General features: G+C 45.5%; 1 protein-coding gene across 35 annotated transcripts in view; it reads right to left on the reverse strand.

Annotated features, from left to right (window-relative positions):
- Positions 1–5,329: 5,329 nt before the first annotated feature.
- Positions 5,330–19,422, reverse strand: part of RBFOX2 (RNA binding fox-1 homolog 2) — a gene marked incomplete at its 5' end in the record, with an annotated part of 262,448 nt that continues 248,355 nt past the window's right edge. For 18 of the 35 annotated variants that reach the window (XM_082665962.1, XM_082665951.1, XM_082665982.1 and 15 more), the window contains 4 exons: positions 5,330–10,857; positions 12,684–12,756; positions 13,214–13,302; positions 17,525–17,556. In XM_082665962.1, coding sequence (XP_082522088.1) covers positions 10,803–10,857; positions 12,684–12,756; positions 13,214–13,302; positions 17,525–17,556 — 249 coding nt within the window. In that variant the 3' untranslated portion in view covers positions 5,330–10,802. Of the gene's footprint in view, positions 10,858–12,683; positions 12,757–13,213; positions 13,303–17,524; positions 17,557–19,422 lie in introns of those variants that run through there. The other 17 variants (XM_082665972.1, XM_082665965.1, XM_082665967.1 and 14 more) reach the window with 3 other exon arrangements.

Raw genomic sequence — 19,422 nt, forward strand, 5'->3', positions numbered from 1 at the left:
TCCAGACACCCTTACCAAGAGTGGCTGGGAAGTTTATGCTTCTTTGCCATCTATGTACAGATGAGCTCTAAGATGTAGGTTGGAAAGGGGCTGAACTCCTAGGCGTACAGAGATATCTCAAAGAAAATGCTAACTTAGCCTTTTTTTTTTTAAATTGAAGCATAACTGATGTATAATATTATGTAAGTTTCAGGTGTACAATATAGTGGTTCACAATTTTTAAAGACTCTATTCCATTCAGAGTTATTATAACATATTGGCTATATTCCCTGTATTGTACAATATATCCTTGTAGGTTATTCATTTTATACATAGTAGTTTGTACCCTTAATCCTCTCCCCCTATCTTGCCCCTCTCCTTCCCCTCATTCATTCATTCAACGGGTTTTAATTAAGTGAGGCCTTGACGGGGGCCGAGGATTTAAGGACGCGTTCCCAAACTTGTCTGCATGTTGGCATCACTTGGCAAGGCTTCAAAAAATACTGATGAGTGGGTGGGTCCTACCCCCCAACGACAGGGATTTAACTGATCTGGGACATGATCCAGACTTGGGAGGTTTTCAAGGATCTGCCAGTAATTCCGTTGAGTTTGGGAACCACTGTATTAGGCATGGGGAGCTTCCTTCTGGCTCTACTGCATCAGTAGACTTTTACTCTTCGGGTACGTATCCTAGCTTCTTGATAACCAGAGGAAGTTTTGGGGGGTAAACTGTGAGACACAGGATTCATCTTCCAAAGGGTCTTGCCCACGTCTTCCCTTGCCTGTCACAGAGCACAAGCTTAGGGCAGGTCCCACAGGGCACTGAGGAGATCGTGGGAAAAGATACAGTCTCTGCTCTAATGGCACTGGGGGCCCAGCAGGGGGATGGACCCCAGATAAGCCGTTAACAAGGAGGAGAGGTAAATGGTAGGACACGAGGAGGACGAAAGGGACAGGGTGTTGCGGGAGCCCCTCAGGGGGGCACCTTCTCCCAGGATGGGCAGGCTGTGGGAGAAGGGGAGGGAGCGCCTGATCGTGAGAAGCTGGTGCCTTGCAATGCTGTTCCCACCACGTGCAATCCTGGGCCTGGGCCTTTGCCAGTCACCTCACTGAACCCTCTCTGCCCATTGCCTGCGTGCATTTCCAGCCAGAGGTGCCGTTCACTAAGTTATCTGATGTACACATGTTAATTGAGCACCTCTGTGCCGGGCATCACGCCAGGCCCAGCTGTGAACGAGGCAGACAAGGACAGGGTGCATTATGGGAGAGAGCTACCTTGCCCAGCCCTATAACATCTGGGCACTCAGGCAAACCTTTTGCGAGCTCCCAATGATGCTACAGAAATGAGTACATTACTTCCTCTTCTTTTTGCCCTAGTTGGTCAAGCTATCTCCGTGGAACAATACCAGACTTTAACTAAGAAAACTTGAGAAACTTCTGCTTGCGAAGATGCTCCCAGCAATGATGACAGAGGCAGACCTGCCGTGGTTCCTGATCACCCCTGGGGACGCCAGAAACACCTGGGATGGAAGGAAAGTTTGTCAGAGACCAGGTTTTCTGAGTGTACAGATGGGGTTGGAGACCAAGAAGACCTAAGTACTCATGTGAATTTCAACCGACGTTGGGACATTCAGAACATATGTATTTTCCAAATTGTATATAACTATACAGTACATTTATGATTAAATTTTTAAAAAACCCTTTATTTTAAAATCAACTATGCTCTGCGAGTCCTCCATGCCCCTCCTTGCCCTGCCCCCACCCCATCTCTCATCACAGCCGCACCGCTGCTGAGCTCTGATCTACATTCCCAGCGCCCCGAGAGGAAACGTCGGTGATTTGAGAAAAGCTGTTACTGAGAGATAGTTATCCCTTTATTGCAGCAGAATTTATAATCTTGAAAAATTGGACATGGTTGAAATGTTCCAACACTAGGAGACCCGTTAAATAGAAAGTATTCATCCACTGGAGAGAACTCTATGTAGCGATCAAGGTGATGTTCAGGAGAGTCAATAATTGGATTAACATGGAAAATGTTTATTTTAGCAAGTTAGGTGAACAAAGCAGGATGAAAATTGTATATCCACTTTCTCACTTAGAACCTAACCAGGGGAAACACATCTCTCAAACCTGGCAGTAGAGAAAACAAAAGAAAACTCTGGCAGGAAGTAGAGCAAGGTCACACGGCAGCTATGGTTATTTAGAGGTAATTTTCGTTACTTTTCACGTTTCCTTTGATGTAATTCCTATGATGTGAATTACTGTTTTATGAATTGGAAAGAATAGATAATATTTACATCAAAATTAAACAGTTTTTAAAAAAGAGGACCAACTCATGGTCCGCTGGTCTTAGCTTCTTCAATCAGTTGAATGAATACAGTCTCACCCTCACTAGTGACAGAAGTCACAGTGGGAGGAGAATGAGTGTGTTTTCATGGGAGGCCACGCCCATGATGAAAACCATGGCTGAAAACCATGACACCTAGTCTTTTGGGTTTCTGGACCCAATTCCATGGTGTGTGTGCGCGTGTGTATGTAGGATTCCCCACATCACCAAGCAATTCTGGACACCAACAGGGAGTGGGCCTGGGGTTGCAGAGCTGTCCTAGGGTCAGGAGTGCTGTTGGAATGGGGTGCTGGGCTCGGGGAGAATGGGGCAATGCAACAGTGAAAAGTGATCAAGAATCTGCTCAATTGGGAGATTGGGACTGACATATATACATTATTATGTATAAAACAGATACCTAATGAGAACCTACTGTAAGGCACAGGGAACTCTACTCAATGCTCTGTGGTGACCTAAATGGGAAGGAAATCTAAAAAAGAGTGGCTGTATGTATAGGTATGACTGATTCACTTTACTGTACAGCAAGAAACTAGCACAACATTGTAGAGCAACTATACTCCAAATAAAAATTAAAAAAAAAAAAAGAATCCACACACTCAAGACAAACGTGCGGCACACTTTCTTTTGAGCAAGATTTTTTCCCCACTTATTTTCTTTCTTTTTTCTTTAGGATTTTAACATGGTTATCACCAACTGTTATCCAATTTACTGACTGAGGGAAATTAAGAGGTTTGGATAGAAAGATGATGTCAGCATATTGAATTTTAGGAGCCTTGGGACTGCAGCTGGACAAGACTAGACTTTGGAGAGATTTATGGTCTCCGGCCATAGCCTTGCGTCATTAGGTGGAAATTGGTGTCGAGTTTTCAGGGGAATAGGAGACCGATGACCTGGGGAACACCATGACTTGAGGGAGTAGAGGAAGAAGACCCTACAAAAGGGACAGAGCATCAGTCAGAGACGGGATGCAGTGCCAGCTCTTGGGTTTCTACAGGGGTTTCTACTGGAGAAGCACGAGAAACACCAGTGCTCAGACGTGAAGGGCGCAGACTTCGGAGGCTGGGACCCCAGTTCTGCCGCTTTCTACTCAAGGGACAGGTTATCTCCTCTCTCCACACCTCGGCACCAGTAACGATACTGGTGGGTCTGGGATTTGATCTCTCTCTGCAGAAGCTTATGGATTCTGCGTCAGACACAAAGGACTTTACTGCTCCCGGCCCGGCTGGCAACAAGAGCATCAGTGTGTGGGACGGGGTGGCTGCTGCTCCCCAGGAGGTGTGCACGGCGGCTGAGGAGCCCTGAGCGAGGGGCAGCCACCTCTTCCAGAGCAGGTAGGAAGCAGACTCGTTCTTCGTCCCCGGGATACATCCCCCCCCAATTCCTCAAGGTTACTTGCTATAAATGCCACCCCAGAAAGGTCCTGGGAAAGCGAAGTCAGGGCTTCGCTTGCCTGGTACACCCAGCAAGAAGCACAGGCGCCGGGACCTGAGGAGGAAGACACCCAGCACCTGCCGCGGGGCTGCCGGGAAGATGAAGGTGATGTGAGCACACGTGGAAAGGGCTCTCGGCCTCCGCGATCATCAGCCGGGGTGGCCATACGGAGAAGGCGGGGTTGGGGGTGGCGGCTGTGTTATCACCTTACATCCGAGATTGAAAAAAGTCATTCAACAAATATTTATGGAATGCTTGTGTGTTGCTGACACCAGAGACACGGAGTTGAACAGAACGAAGCTACCGACCTCCGGGCGCTTCTGTTCTAGTACAGGGGGACGCGCCGCGGATAAACTAGCGGAGGAGCTGGTGCACAGGCCGCAGACCCGGATGAGGACGGGGATTGACTCGGGGCCGCCTTGCACAGAAGCACGTCCTGATCCAACTGCTACTGTAGCGGGTGGCTGTCGAGAGCAGGCGGGGCGTGCGCTGCTGGGGAAGAGACGGAGGAGGGAGGCCAGGCCAGGAGAGCAGGGCAGATGCGCCAGCCTGTGTCGGGGGCAGCGGCGGAGGGTCTCGGGAGTGCCCGGCTGCGCGGGCGCTGGAGGTCAGGTCAGCGCCCCGGGGAAGGCGTCACCTGCTGGCGTCACGCGGGGGCGGCTTCAGGGTCCTGGAGGGAGAGGCCAGCCGGCCGCAGGTGAAGAGCAGGGAATTGGAGTCGGCGGCAGAAACTCACTCCAGAAGTTTGTCATGAAGGAGAGGACTGGGATCGTGCAAAATCATTGCATGTTTCAGTGCCACAGGGACTAGAGGAGGGAAAAGGTTGACCTCCTTGTGGGAGGGACGATGGAGCAAAGTCCCCGAGAAGGTGGGAAAGGACGGACGTGTGGGGACAGCGCCTGACCGAAGACGCCTCTCCCGGTAAAACAGGAAGGACAGGAAAGGATGGGTGTGCGTCCAAGTAGGTGTCTAGATCAAGGAGATCCCGTGGCCTCCATTTCCTCCCGGAAACGGGAAAGGAGACGATCTGAGTGATGTTAGGGAGTTGCAGATTTAGGAGGAATTTCAGAGATTTGGGACTTCCTGGTAGAGAAACCAGTGCAGGAGGGGTGGCTGAGGAAGCCCAGGGAAGGAGGAAAAGGCCCAGGCCCCATACAGAAGGAAAAGGTGTGGGAGCCTGGGTGGTGGCCCGAGCCAGGGGAGAGGTGACAGAGGTGACAGGTGGCCAGACGGGAAGCGCCCCCTGGAGGGCAGTTTCTGAGGCAGGTGAGGGCGGCAGCGAGGACACCAGGAGAGGATGGAAAAGGGAAGAAGTGAAGCGGAAGATTTCAGAGGCAGAAGCAGGAAGACAGCTCCTGCCAAGACTGGAGGAGCCGGAGGGCAGGTCCCATGGCACCAGCCTGGGCCTGTGTTTCCCTCTCCCCTCATCTCATTCAGGGAGCGTCGTGTTTGCCGCCTTCTTTTTTCCATCTTACAAAAGTCAAATGCAAGTTCTATCTTTGGAGCATGGGGGGGGGGGGCAACAGAAGTCGTTGAGGATCAACACACGCAGGCCAGGGCGAAGAATGGTGTTTCTCCTTTTATTTAAAAACAGTGCTTCATTACCATTTGCAAAGGCAGAGGCAGTGCTCCTCCTTCGCTTAGAGTTTATAAAAGCCAGCAACATGATCAATAATTTATACACATGGATAGTAATACAAAAAAATAAGGAATAAAAGCTAAAGATCTAACTACTCCGACCTTCACAATTCCAGCTACTTGATAATAATAGGAGTAACCCAATGAATACTGTATGGTCTGAAAGCTACTATACAATATGATTCTTAACAAGAAGGGGAGGGAATTAGAGACTGTCACAAAGCCCTGGGTGCTTCTCTGGAGTTTGTAGGGAAACAGGACCCTGGGCAAGCAGCTCGGGTGTCCTAGGAAAAGATTTGGGGGTGGGGGAGTGGGGAGTGGGGAGAAAAGGCGAGGTGGTCGATTATACAAGCATCCCATGTGATGCCCCCATGCCCCATAGGTACCTGTTTTGCCATGGCAATGGGAGGGGGCCGGAGAAACTGCACGTTGCATGTAGGGATGGTTTCGTCCCTGCCACGGGGAGCGGGGACAAGAGGGGAGGTTCGGTGGCATTTTTAGCCTTGCAGAGATTTGGACTGAAAAGCTCAGAGACTCAGGTGGGTCAGCCTGTCAGGGACAAGCCACCCCGCCTGGCTCTCTCAGCACTGTGCAGCCCTAGCTTACGTGTGTCAGCCCCAGGTTTGCTCCAGCTATTCACAAGCAGAATTATAACACAAGAAAAAAAAAATTCATATCCCTTAGGGGGAAAAAAAAAGGAGGATCAATTCATCACTCGATATATAATACAGCCAAAATGAGCTGCCAGGACAAGCACACACACACGCAATACTGTGAACAGAAAATACAAGAAAGGACAAAGCTGCGGTTCTGGGTGGGGTATCGACGTTGCTTAAAGCACTCATCAGTCCCTGGAAAAACCAAACCAAAAAACATTTTTAAAAAATTCAAAAACATATGCACCCCCTGGGAATCTGGCGTTGGTAACAGGGGCGGGTGGTAGGGGGGAGAGAAGAGCATCGCTGTTCCCTTTTTGCTGGCTGGTGTGAGCTGAGCCCTCGCCACACTGGCGGGCGCGTGTGTCACTCCCAGGCGGAGGGGCCCCGGCTGGCAATCCCCTTAAAGGCAAGGTTTGAGTTGTGGCCAATGAGCAGTTCTCTCCGTTACCAAGCCCTGCCAACCAGCACTACCATGGCTGAAGTGATCGACCGTTTTCCTGAGTAATCTGTAACTGGCTACAGTTCCGGGAACGTGGAGAACTCAGCTACTGCGGCCACCCGCCATATTCGAGGACTCCCCTCCGCCCTCCTTCCTAGTGCATCCGATTCGGGAATTTGAGAACCTGCTGCAGCCTGGTCTGTAAGCCTTATTTTAAAGATGGGGGCCAGGGACTCAACGGCACTCGCTAAACCAGAGGGCACATGCTGGCTTAGGACACCCAGAGTCTACTTGGGAAGGGCCCTGCTTCACGCTCTAGCTCCTGGATGGCTACTGCCTGGTTGATCAGTCAAGCGAGGATGAAGGAAGAACACAGCAAAGGGGAAAGGGAGGGAAGAGGCTTTCGGACAGTAACATTTCCAAAAAAATCGTGTTTTATGCAACAGAGAATCAGGTTTCACTGGTGGATACTACAAACGGTCAAACATTTTCAAGAGCATGACAAAATAAAGACACACAAATTTACGTTGGATGTTCACCTTGCCCACTATTTTTTTTCCTATCTTAAAACAGTGCAAACAGGTAACTTATGCTTTTAAAACACCACTACCCCTTCCCCACCCCCCAAAGTCCCTTTCCTCCTATTTTCTGGGGGAAACAAGTCTGCGATTCTGCAACTGTTTCTGTGCTAGGGGGTTGCAAGCAGCCGAGAAGCGGCTGGGCTTGGTGAAAGGGGGCGGTCCCAACGACACCCCCCACCCTCCCTTACAGTGCCCTCTGGGCTGTCCCTTGCTTCCCGCCCTTGGCCTCATCCTCCCGCCAGAAGGAAGGGAGGCCATCCAGCCCTTCCTGCAGATCCTTGGGGTTGCTTCCATTCCGAGTTTACACCTCCTTCCTACCTGGAAGCTATGTGACTAGTTACAGGGTGGTAGTGATTCACCGACTTATCTGCTAGAGCTCTAGGAAAGTAGAAACTAAACTAAGAGCAGTTCAGCCCCTGAGGAGTCACACTTTTGAGAGAAAGCTGCTATCATTGATTTCTACTGAATAGAGCTCCGCTAGCTCCCCTTAAACTAAGAGCTGAGCTCCAGTCCCCTTCTTTTTCAAGGAAGAATAATATCGGCTCAGTTCCAACTGTGGCTGCTGAAGGAGGATGGTGACAGCGGGCTTTGTAAAAACTGAGAGCCTTAAAAGTGACGAATCACAACAGCTGAGCTCGGTCAGTGGGAGCTGAACTATGTAATATAAGGAATTCTGGAAAAGCTCTAAGGACAGCTCTCTGGGCTGAAAGAGGGATATTCAGATAAAGGTGGTCACTAGAGGGCTCCTGAAAGGAGCCCAGCTTCTAAGAGTAAGATGCTTAGTATAGAAGTCCACATCGTGACCTACAGTAAAGCTGTCGCAACTGATTCAGCATGGATACGTTTTCCGGAATTATTCACCAGCATCCTCTAACAAACTTACAAGATGCCATACTCTCTTCTGACTCAGTTTCTTAGTCCAGTGGGAACTAGAGTCAGGAATAAACAAGCACTGATGCTTCGAGGAACCTGCCTCTGATGAAGTTGCCTGTATGCGATCTCAAAGTTCAAAAGCTGATGGGGAGTTGATGCTTCGAGAGCCCCAATGCTCAGTGATGACACTGAAAACCAAAGGCCCTTTAATAACAAGCAGAACTCTGTTTAGTCTTAGTAAAAGGAGCTGAAGGAAGCAGTATTAAAACCATCCCTGGAAATGCAGCAGAGGCCCGCTGGAAAACACAGAGCTTGCCTATGGAGTCCTCAGCCAGAACCAGCTGAACTGAAATGCACAAACCTCAGGCTTCTGCCTCTTGTAAAAGGGCTGTGGAAGCTGCCTCCTCTGCCTTTCCCATCATCTTTCCCTCTTTCTGGAAAAAAAGAATAGAAAATTCTTGAACTCATCGCCCTATTTTCCTCCCCTGCTACGGATACAACCATTTAGAATTTGGCCTTGCCTCCACTGAGCAGTGGCTTGCCATTTCTGAGAATGGTCCCTATTTGAACAGGACACAAAATTTCTCTCAGTTTCTTCACTCAGTAAATGCTCTCCCTCAAAACAAAAGCAAAAGAAAGAAAAAAATCCTCCCTGCCCCCATTCCCTAGACCTGTGAAAGCCCCACATCCCATTCCCACACCCCAAACTAAAATATTTATATACACACACAACAAAAATTGTCTCAACAGCAACAAACCAAACTTTGGCTTGGGGAGGGGAACCCTTAACAATGGCCAACGGACTGGGCAGTCTGGTGTCCCCTATTCTGTGCATTCCTCCCCAGAATCAGTAAGAATTGCATCGAGGCCTCTAGCTTCCTTGATGTCTCCCCTAGTTTCAGGGAAGCCTCCCTCCCAGTTATTAGGAGAGAGAGGATTCTGAAGGGGGAGAAGATATGTATTATACACGACAGGCCAGTCCCCCCCCACAGATCCCTCTCCTTACAAAGAATGTTTGATGCTGTCATATGTCAGTCATTTTAATTCAGGGACATGAATCAGTATCAGTCAAGAACACGGGTGGAGGCAGGAGTAAAAAAAAAACCAAACAAACCAAAACAAACCCATAACAAACCAGAAGCTCCATGTCTCTGAATTACTTACTCCCTTTAGCAGCTATCCCTCGGGTGAAAGGTCACCCTAGTACCAATGTGAATAGACCAGGGAGCCAAACGGACCGTGCTTTTCTATTTTCTAATGGCTTCATTTTGGAAATGCTGCAGGACCCCTGCCTTTGACAGCTAAGAGCTAGAAGAGAAACACTTTCTCCCCTGTCTGACGACAGATAAGTCGAAGCCAGGTAGTGACAGCAGTGACTCACTGTGGTAGCCACCACATGACTCCTCCTGGCAACATATGAGATCCTGGCCATTTCAGACCCTCATTCCTGTACGGGAGGGGAGCAGCCTCGGGGGCTTGTTTCATGTCCTGTAGTGTTCATGAGTACCAAGTGGTCCAGGTGCTCAGCTGGGTGTCTTTGGAGGATAGTGAGAAGCTGGGTGGAGTGGCCACGAGGGCTCCAGACTGTGGACAGAAGTGACTCGTAAAGGCTCTGGAGGATGAAGAGTCCTATGGCTTTGGAGCTTGAACGAAGTGCCTTCGCCTGCCCTCACATGTCCTGCTCACAGAGACCTCCGGGGACGGCTGGTCTAGGGCTCGGGGCTTTATCTTTTGCCACCAGAGCCTTTATTATCTGTTTTCTACTTTGTACTGACTTTCTGATGAGAGAGAAAGATCGGGAATATCAGGGCGCCTTAACCTGACATCGTCTGACACCCCTTTTCTTGCCCTCCCCCTCTTCACTGGCGCGTGACAATCTGTACTTCTAGCCCTCAAGCCCTGCCCAGACGCCTCGGGGACATCTGGCCACTGGCTATTTAGTCTTCTGTCCCTGGGTCCTAAATTCCTGAATCTCGAGGACATGGGAGCAGGGTGTTAATAAAAGGAGAGATGAGCTAAGCTGTGGTTCAGTGAAAGGAAAAGCAGCCCAGCAGGAATGCTAGGGTTTACAGGAAAGAAAAGAGTGATCTTTTTCATACTCCAGAGTTCATTCCGAGACTGGGTTCCTAATGAGGTGTTTATTATCCACAGTCTGAGCACATGTCTGGAAATATTAATACTATAATTCCAAAAACGATGCCAACTGTCTCAGGCCTTGCGTGTAAGATGATTGTAAAGAGAATGAGGAGACAGGAGGGAAGAGGAGAGGAAAGTGTCTTAGTGATTCTCCTGCTTTGCCAGCACACATTCCTATAGTCTATTAGCATGTGGATTCCAGCCACAGCCAATCAGAATTGCCTGCCAAAGACCAGAAACTCAGAAGACTAGAAGGATATCCTGTTGCAGAGGGATCTCTTCCACTTCTGCTTGTCCCACAGCCACTCAGCACCAGGTACACTTTGGTAATTCTGTCTGCTGATTTCTGATCAGACGCATTTATCAGCTCCTAATGTCTCTCCTTCCTCATTGACTGCCTCTTCCGTGATTGACAGAATAAGCTAAGCACGGACATACAGACATGGAAATGCGTTATTTTTTTTTTTTTTTACCACAGTTAAAAAAAAAGAAAAAAAGAAAAAAATGCACAATCTTTGGAACAAAAGAATTAAAGGCAGAAATTTAAAGGAAAAATACATATTCAAAGAACATAGTGAGGTATAAAAAAGTATTCTCTCTTTTTTTGTGTTTTTTGTTTGTTTGTTTTTCCTCTTCATCTTGCTATAGAGTTCCTCTACTAGTAAATATTGCAATAGCCAGGCCTCATGAACTGGGGGGCTGTCCCACTTGCAGGGGTCTCACGTCACTTCAGTAAGGGGCAAATCGGCTGTAGCCACCTCGGTATAAACTCGCCTGTAGTAATTAAAGACACAAAAATATTAAAAGGTTGATGAGAGAAACATTACAAAAGAAGACATGTCCTGAGGAGGGATTTGGAAAAACGGCTTCCTTAGAAGCTTCAAATCAACTGGTTAGATGTTGTCTAGTGCATGAGGTCAGGAAACCAACTTCTGCCTCTAAGATGCTCAGACCACAGCCCAAACATTTACTGCTGACCTGATATTCTCAAGGGGAGAGTATGCTGATGGTTCATTATTTACGTGAGTTAGCACAGAGGAGCACTTCAATGAAGTTTAAAACCAAGTCTGTAAATAGTTTGATTTTTTAAAAGCATGGGTCTTGTCTACCTTGACGACCTCATTACAAGCGTGACCTAAAGCAGACTGCTGATCTTACCTTCTTACCCATTACCTGACAATGGAGAACACGTTACTTCTGACCACTATCTCTGTCACATCGCATGTTTGAGATGGTGCTGGATTTAAACCTGAGTTAATCTTTCAACGAATAAAGTCTATTTCCTCTGTAATTTATAAAAAATACCAACCAGGTTGTTTCTTGACATATCTTTTGTGTGTGTATATATATATATATATATATATATATATATGGTATGTAAAACTGGGGTTTTAAGTGGGCTTCTTTCCTTTCTTTAATCATAATCTAATGAATTATCTTTTTCAATCAAAAGTTCCCTAGGAACATATCGCTCCTTGGGTCATTCTTTTAGTACAGGACTTATATCACTTGGGCACTAAATAAAACCTCAGGAATTCCCATCACTTCCTTATATCATACGTCTCTACTTCAGTTCTAAACACCACCCCCCATACCCCCGCAGGACCCTACTACTTCCTTCCACAGATCTTCATCAGTAGAGATTTAGTGTGGGAAGTGGCAGGCTCTCTCACATCCTTTATGTCTTAACTGTGACCATTGTTCTGCCTCCCTCTCAGACACGGTCATCTGTGTTTCCGGGCCGTTGGCCAGTGACACTGTGGATGGTAGAGAACTTCTGGCACAAGGAGGTATCACTGTGGACTGGCCAGTCTTTGCTGAATCCAGTGGGTCCCGTCATTGGCCCCAGAGGTGTCCAGGCCAACACAAAAATACTGCAGGGGGGATTCGAGTTTGGTCAGGGGGATTTTTATTTTAAAAATATGGAACGCTTCACGAATTTGCATGTCATCCCTGCACAGGGGCCCTGCTAATCTTCTCCGTATCATTCCAATTTTAGTATATGTGCTGCTGAAGCGAGCACAGGGGGATTATGCTAGATGAGCTCTATGACTTTTGTATACTTCTAAGAAATATACCATATTTTGCCACAAATGTTAGTAATAAAATATCTTTGTAAGGCATTTGCTTGGTGATTTTTAGTACTAGCTGCTGGAAGGCTTAGGAATAGCAGGGACATCCTTTGGCATCTGCATTTGAAGCAGACAGGTTAAGTTCTCTGAAAAGTTTACTGTGAAAACTGGAGAGTCTTGTGCCCCAAGTCTTTGAGAACACCTATCGGTAAAACTCTGCCACAGGTGTGCGTCCAACATCTGAGCCATTATAAAACAGCAACCTGTTCCCTTCCTTCCTCCCGAATAATGTCGTTACTCAGGGCAGACTGTCACTGTTCATTCCTTTCTGCCGTCCTTAACCAGGCCAGGCGGCTCACACCAGCACACACACAGAAGTGATATGAAATTTCCAGACAGTCCTATTGGTTTTAACACTTTGGCAATGGAAGAAGGGCTGAATTATCACCTCCCTAGATCTTCTGTAGTCTGTAGGTAAAAGTCAGAAGAAGTAAAACGTTTGAAAAAATAAAAGGCACATCTACTTACCACAGCGCCAACTCCATAGCTAGCGGCAGGGGCGAGGGCATGGTAGGGGTCGGCCGTGTACACCCTGCCATAACTGGAAAAAGAGATCCAATCAGGGAGATAAAGGAAAGACAGTGATTAAAAAAAAAAAAATTAAGGGGTTTCACTGTGCTAAGGACTTGTAACTTGGTCTTGGAATGTTATTAGAAAACTGGCAGAATGGAAAAAATCTCTCCGTTCTACTCCTAAAGGCAGCAACTGAAATTTTCTGAATTACTTCTATAAAATGGAAAAGAAGGGCACTGGAGATGAGGAAGAGGGAAATTGGGGTCAAAGCCAGAAACACACAGGAACAAGCGGGAGGGAGGGGAGGAGTGTGAGCCTGTGCGCCGTTGGGTTTTTGGCAGGATAGAGTCCAGGCCGAAGGCCTGTGGAAAACCCAGCTCAGCAGGCAGTCCCGGGGGCTAAGTGCCCTTATGGAAACAGCGTGGGGAAGGAAAGGGGGTGGCGCGGGGCGGCCTGGCGCTCCCCGCCCCCGTCTCGGCACCTACCCGTCGCTATAAGCGGCGGCGGCAGCGGCGGCGGCGGTGGCAGCGGTTGCAGTAGCAGGCTGTGCGTATCTGTAGGCTGCGTATCCACCCTACAGGAGAGAGGAGAACCGACTTTACACATGCCTCTCCCCCGGGGGGCAGGCGAGCACACACCCGCCCACACGCAGATGGACGCAGACGCAGACACAGACACAGACACGAACACAGACACATCCGTGGGGAGAGAATGTTTCAAACTGCATCAGTCTGCATGTTACTCCTTAGTGTACAATTAAGCTCCACCCAAGGCAGGGATTTGCTTTGCAATTTGTAACAAAAATAAACTACACTGGAGAACCTCTTCTCAAATTTAAGAAATGAAGATATGATTTAAAACATTTTTTTATTGAAATATAGTTGATTTACAATGTTGTGTTAGTTTCAGGTGTACAGTAAAGTGATTCAGTTACACACATATATATATATTTATTCTTTTTTAGATTCTTTTCCATTATAGAATATTACAAGATATTGAGTATAGTTCCCTGTGCTCTACACTAGAACCTTGTTGGTTATCTATTTTTATATATAATAGTGTGTCTATTGTAATTCCAAACTCCTAATTTATCCCCCCGCTGCCCACCCCCCTCCCCAAAATGAAGATATGATTTTGGGTCTGTCTTCATTGGAACTTTCAACAGGGAAAATACCTACAGGAAGTTGGGAGAACTTTACCTGACAGGAAATGTAAATTATAGATTAAAACATTAAATTTATATGTGTTAACTTCAGATTCTCTGATGCGTACTTGGATTGATCTATTGCTAAGAGACTACAGTATATAAAGAAAGGTCCCATACAGTGCTATGCTCCATGTGGCCTAGTGCGTTTGCCAAGAGGCTAAGATAATCAAGCGATATTTAGAAGGAAGAACCAGTGTAGATCAGGGGTTGGCAAACCTCCATCTGTGGACCAATGCAGTTGGCCTCCTGTTTTTGGAAGTAGTTGTGACAGAGACCATATGGCCTATGAAGCCGAAAATCTTTACCACTTGGCTCCCTACAGAAAAAGTTTGCCAAGTCCAATCTATACTTCAGACTCAGGCAAATCAGATTACAAAGGGCTGTGGACCCTTGGACTAGGTTCAAACAGATCAGGAAGCCCACCCGCCCAAGCATTTAACTGCATTTATTTTTCTTCCCTAAAAGGTTTTGGGACTTCTTACATCCTAATCTCACAGCAGGTTCTGGAGCTTTTCTTCCAAGGGTTCAAATATCCTCTCAGTCCTAGAGAGTTTCAACTCCCCTGTCCTGCTATTTCACCTCGGTTTAGGTGAACCAAATACTCAAAAGGTTTTCAATGTCAGGGTGAAATACTTCATGAAGGTTTTCAAAGATAATCACAACAACAAATGCCACACGAGACAGGCTATTTGAAAAAGTGGCAAGCTCTACCTTTCCTTCTTCTTCTTTACCTTTCTAGAATTCATCTATTTTTACCTAAACCTAATTCAGGTGTGTACTTTTATTACTGTCATTTCCCCATCAAATATAGGTAAATACAGCTATGTCCATTTGGACGGCACCTCAGCAGCGAGCACAGCATGTTTCGTTTCTGTAGATTACTGTGTCCTTTTCTCATGGACATCTGAAGCTTTCTGGCCTGTACTTTCTGCTTTCTATTCCTTCAATGTTCAGTTTTTGCTAAACCTACAGAAGAATTTCAAATTTACTTCTGTATCATTTCTTAGGATTGAAGACAACCATCTTCTAATGGGACCCTTGTCTTCTTAGCCATCTGACAGGGAAGCTTCTAGCTTGCTTTTGTTTCTGTTCAAATCTTACTCTGGAAATACCTGTGATTTCTTCTCAGAGGTTCCTACAGCTTTTTGCTTACTTCTTATATAATTTATGCTTTCTCTAACTGAAGACACTGCACCATGGGGGAAAGCTTACTCCTGCTCTTTAAATTTATGCTCCTTAAATTCATCAGAAGCAGCTTCAAATATACATGAAAAAAAAGTCTCTGATTGGCTTTCAGTGGTTTTGTACTATTCCTTCTTTGTTCTTCAAGTGAATGACTTGGAAAAGTAAGCAGTTTTCTCAATTATAAATCTTTCCATAGATATTCCTATAAATAAGAAAGCTCTGATTAGTATTACCAAACACTGGCAATGAGATGGTAATGGATAGGGCCGTGGCAGGAAGTACCCTCGGGGGCTATCTGTGATCCACAGGCTTCCTCTGAATTCTAGCCAGGTCTATGGGAACAGGCAGGCCAGACTGATCTGGGCAAAGCCGTACATCCAGGCTGCAACATACACACTGCCATACATACACACATAAGCATATACATTTATGTATAAACTAACTCAAGTGTCTCTTTACCTTTTAAACTTCTAAAGAAAAAATGAAACAGTAAAAGGATTGTTAAACAAAACAACACACTAATCATCATAGTTGAAATTTTAAGCTTTATATGAACCTTGAAGGCTCAATTTTTTGGTATCACTAGAGATGATTCCACTAGTTTAGAATTAAAGTTTGCTAGTGTGAAGTTTACAGAGGGGCCATGTTTAGTAAAACTTCTTTGTAAATGAGGATAATGTGGCAAACAAGCATCATGAGGTTTCTCTCTTTAGCATTCTTTCAAAATCCAAAATAATCTCTAAAAATTGAAAAAGTCAAGGTAATAAAAGCAATTAAAGCCTAATTTATATCTTTCTGAGTAAACATTTAAAAACTGAAGTTCTATGCCATGGGAAAGAGGTATGCATTCTCATAAAAGTACTAACTAGACTCTCAGTTAAGTCTCGGTGTGTCAGAGATACTGGGGGTTGTATTAAATCATGAAATTTGAGCTGTATTGGACTAATCGTGGGGAAAAAAGGAGATTCTGAATGAGGTTACTGATAGCCATTTCCCCTCAGCTTCCTCAACCTGCAAGAAGCCATCGGAACCTCAATGGTTTGGGGGTAATGTTATTATTCATCAAGACAATTTTAAATGGATCAGGCTGTGGAAGAGAAGGCTCCCTCCAAGCCAGAAGGAAACGAAGATAATCTATCTGCAGTCCTTTCCCTCTGTTATGAGTGAACTCTGACTCTGGAGCCTGAATTTGATGAGGTTCTCCGCTATTCCAATTCAGGAACACACGACAGGGATGCAAATATTTTACTGACAACAAAAGCCTCAAGGAGAATATCAACAGAATGTTAAGAAAAACTACATTCATTTTTTAGAAAAGCAGATAATATTTCCACATATCTACTCTTCTGATTACTTTATGATAATGGTGCTACAGAGAGGCCCTTTAAAGGGGAGGGGTCTGTGTTTAGCATGGGCAGGTAATATCGCAATAAACTGATTTGCTAATTCATTGATGACTACCCCAAAATTAGAAAAATTAAGTTGTATGTCATGGATTCCTCCTCTTAGCTGTATTCTTAGTCCAAAGTATTTCTGCTGGTGCTTTAAACAAAACATCTCACCATAATATAAGCCAATGAACATTCAGATATATTTATTTCTATTCTGGATTTTGGAATGCATAAAGAATCCAGGCTGAGAAACTGTTTTTCAACTTTCACTTCTATTAGCAAATCTGAAGTTGTTTATGGAACATGAGAACAAAGTGCAGTTTGAAACACCAAGGGTTTCATTGCTGTTTCTTAAGTTTTTCAAAAAGAACAAGGGTGGGGGAGGGGTAGGAGAGACAGGGTTCAGGCGTGGGGAGGGGTATGGCGCCACATTTATTAATCACATTAAGAACTAAGCATGCCAACATCTGGAGCTAGAACAACCAGCAAAATCACCACGTTCAGACTCAGATTGGCTAACTCTATCTATCCCAGCATTCTCTTGGGACAGCGGTTTGCCCTAGGCTCTACCACAAGCTCGGTGAAGTACACAGCCTCAATTACTAGAGCGTGCAGCCACAACGACCTGGTATTACGGAAACAGTCAGTCACCACTTGAGTTAACATTCCAGACCCTAACGACTGGCCCCTCCCCAGCCCAAAGAAGAGTCAATCTCGCCCACCCTAGCCCTGGCCCACACCACAATGTTAATAATTATAACAAGCAGTAACCCATCTGTTATATCAGAGAAGGGAACAGAGACTCCACTGAGAGATTTAGAGTGAGATGTTAACATTTCTTCAGCTGACTGCACAAACAAACAAACAAAAAAAGAGGAGAAATAATTCATTTGGAGATATGAAGTCATGAGATAGCTGATGTGTATTGCTTTTAACCATGCACCGATGCAAAACTGAAGCAACCATTAATAATAAAAATTAAAAAGGACATATGTATTTACACACAATCAGACCTGTTTGATCTGAAGCAGTTTGCAGATTCTATCTGTGTGTGATTTGAAATAAAACAAAAAATGGGGATTAGCATGGCCACAGCACACCCTAATGTCAGAGGGCACACACGGACAGCTTTTTGGAACCTGACAGCTGGATAAATTTGGCATGGCTAAGCCTGGTCCAAATATCCACAAGCCCCTTTAAAAATAATTACTTTCTTATTCCTTTGTAATTCATTCTGAATGATTCCTAGCGCTCCCAACTGGGACAGCCCAATGCTGTATCACTCCCCAATTCAACCTTCCTGATTCAGTTCTGACCCGCAGTGCTCACCTGTATGCTTGCCCTCTGTCAACACCCATACATTCTGATCCAGTGCTCTTCCAAAGTATTTCCTGTGTGCTATCCTTTCTCATATCCATAACACATCCCTGCCTTCAACTTCCAGCTTTTTCAAAGGAAAATGCTGTTACCTTTAAGATCCTTTTGTCGTTGTTAAAGTCTCACTTTTGCATTACCCAATGTCACCTCCTGGGGATTTTCTACTCCACTCTGAACCACTTTCATTGTCTAGTGAACTTTACGGCATTGCCACGCTGACCACATGATTCTTCTGCACAGCTCTGTAGCTGTGTTTTAACTAGAACAAAATGGAAGCGTTCTACGTATCCTCCCTCTTACACCTGGCCTTTCCCTGCCTATCCAAGTTTAATCCTCCCTTGTCTTGATTTTCACCTGGCCATTAATTTTATTATTACTTTTTTGTTTTAGGATTTACAATAAAACAGGACTTTGGTGAGCATGTGATGTCAAGACACCTTCTTTCTACCTGGAAGACAATGACATTAATGTGACACTGAGGAGAAGAATGTGTACTTCAAGACCAGCAGACAAAATGAAAGCTTGTTCCCTACATGTGATGTATAGATTTATAGAGCAAGGGGAGTGGGGGGTGGGGGTGGGCGGGGGGTGGGGAGAATGGCAGGTGTGATGCTTCAAATCACTACAGCAGAGCAGAGATCCAGTCCAGCTAGCTTGGGTCTAAGGCTGTGCCTCTGGGAATCACTTTGTCTCTACACGATTCTAACTCCCTCCTTCCCCTCCCCTCCTCCCCTCTCCGGCTGAGATGCACTGCTCTAGACTGAACTTGTATGAGGAGGGCTCGTTAGGAGAACAGAGTTCTTCCGTGGCAATATGGCACCTTTCATTAAATGTGAGTAACGCAGATGTGAATACAAAACTCATAATAATGATAATATTGTTACTGCTTTTGATTGAGAGACCTATCTACTTGGAAGAGTAGATAGGAAAAATTTTTAAGGAAAATCTTTTAAATTTATCTTATTAAAATTGGGGTTAAGGAAAGAAATTTTTATGACCAACTTGGTATCTTCCACCTACTACTTTTATGATGGATGAGAGATGATGTTTAATTAACTAACCTTGTCGAACACTACTATTCCACGCCTCCCCGAATCAGTTCATTTCCCACAGCTTGCTGGGTAGGCACATAAATAAACTAACTGAATTGTGAAAAGCTGTCTATTGTTTTCTTTTTCCTAGCACCCAGCTCTCAGCAAATCTAACAGTGCATCCTTATCCAAATGCACTCACTAATCTAGTTTTAAGGTGAAAGGAAAAGAGGGCAAGGGAAATACATGTTTCAATTTTAAGTCTAGATTTTTAAGACAACTTCAAACTTACGTAGCAGCACAGCCCAATTACTACTATGATTTCACGACAGGGTCCAATTCGAGATTCAGAGTCCTGTTTAGATGGATTCTACCTTCTCCCTTTTCTCATTTCTTTCACAGTAGTGAGAAAATGTCCCAAATTTCTAAGCTCTCCAAATATAGAAGACCAGTTTAAACACCATGGATAAATGTGATTGACAAACTAAAAGAGGTGGCAGTGA

The sequence above is a fragment of the Grampus griseus genome, assembly GCF_964374135.1.
Source record: "Grampus griseus genome assembly, chromosome: 11".
Lineage (NCBI taxonomy): Eukaryota > Metazoa > Chordata > Mammalia > Artiodactyla > Delphinidae > Grampus > Grampus griseus.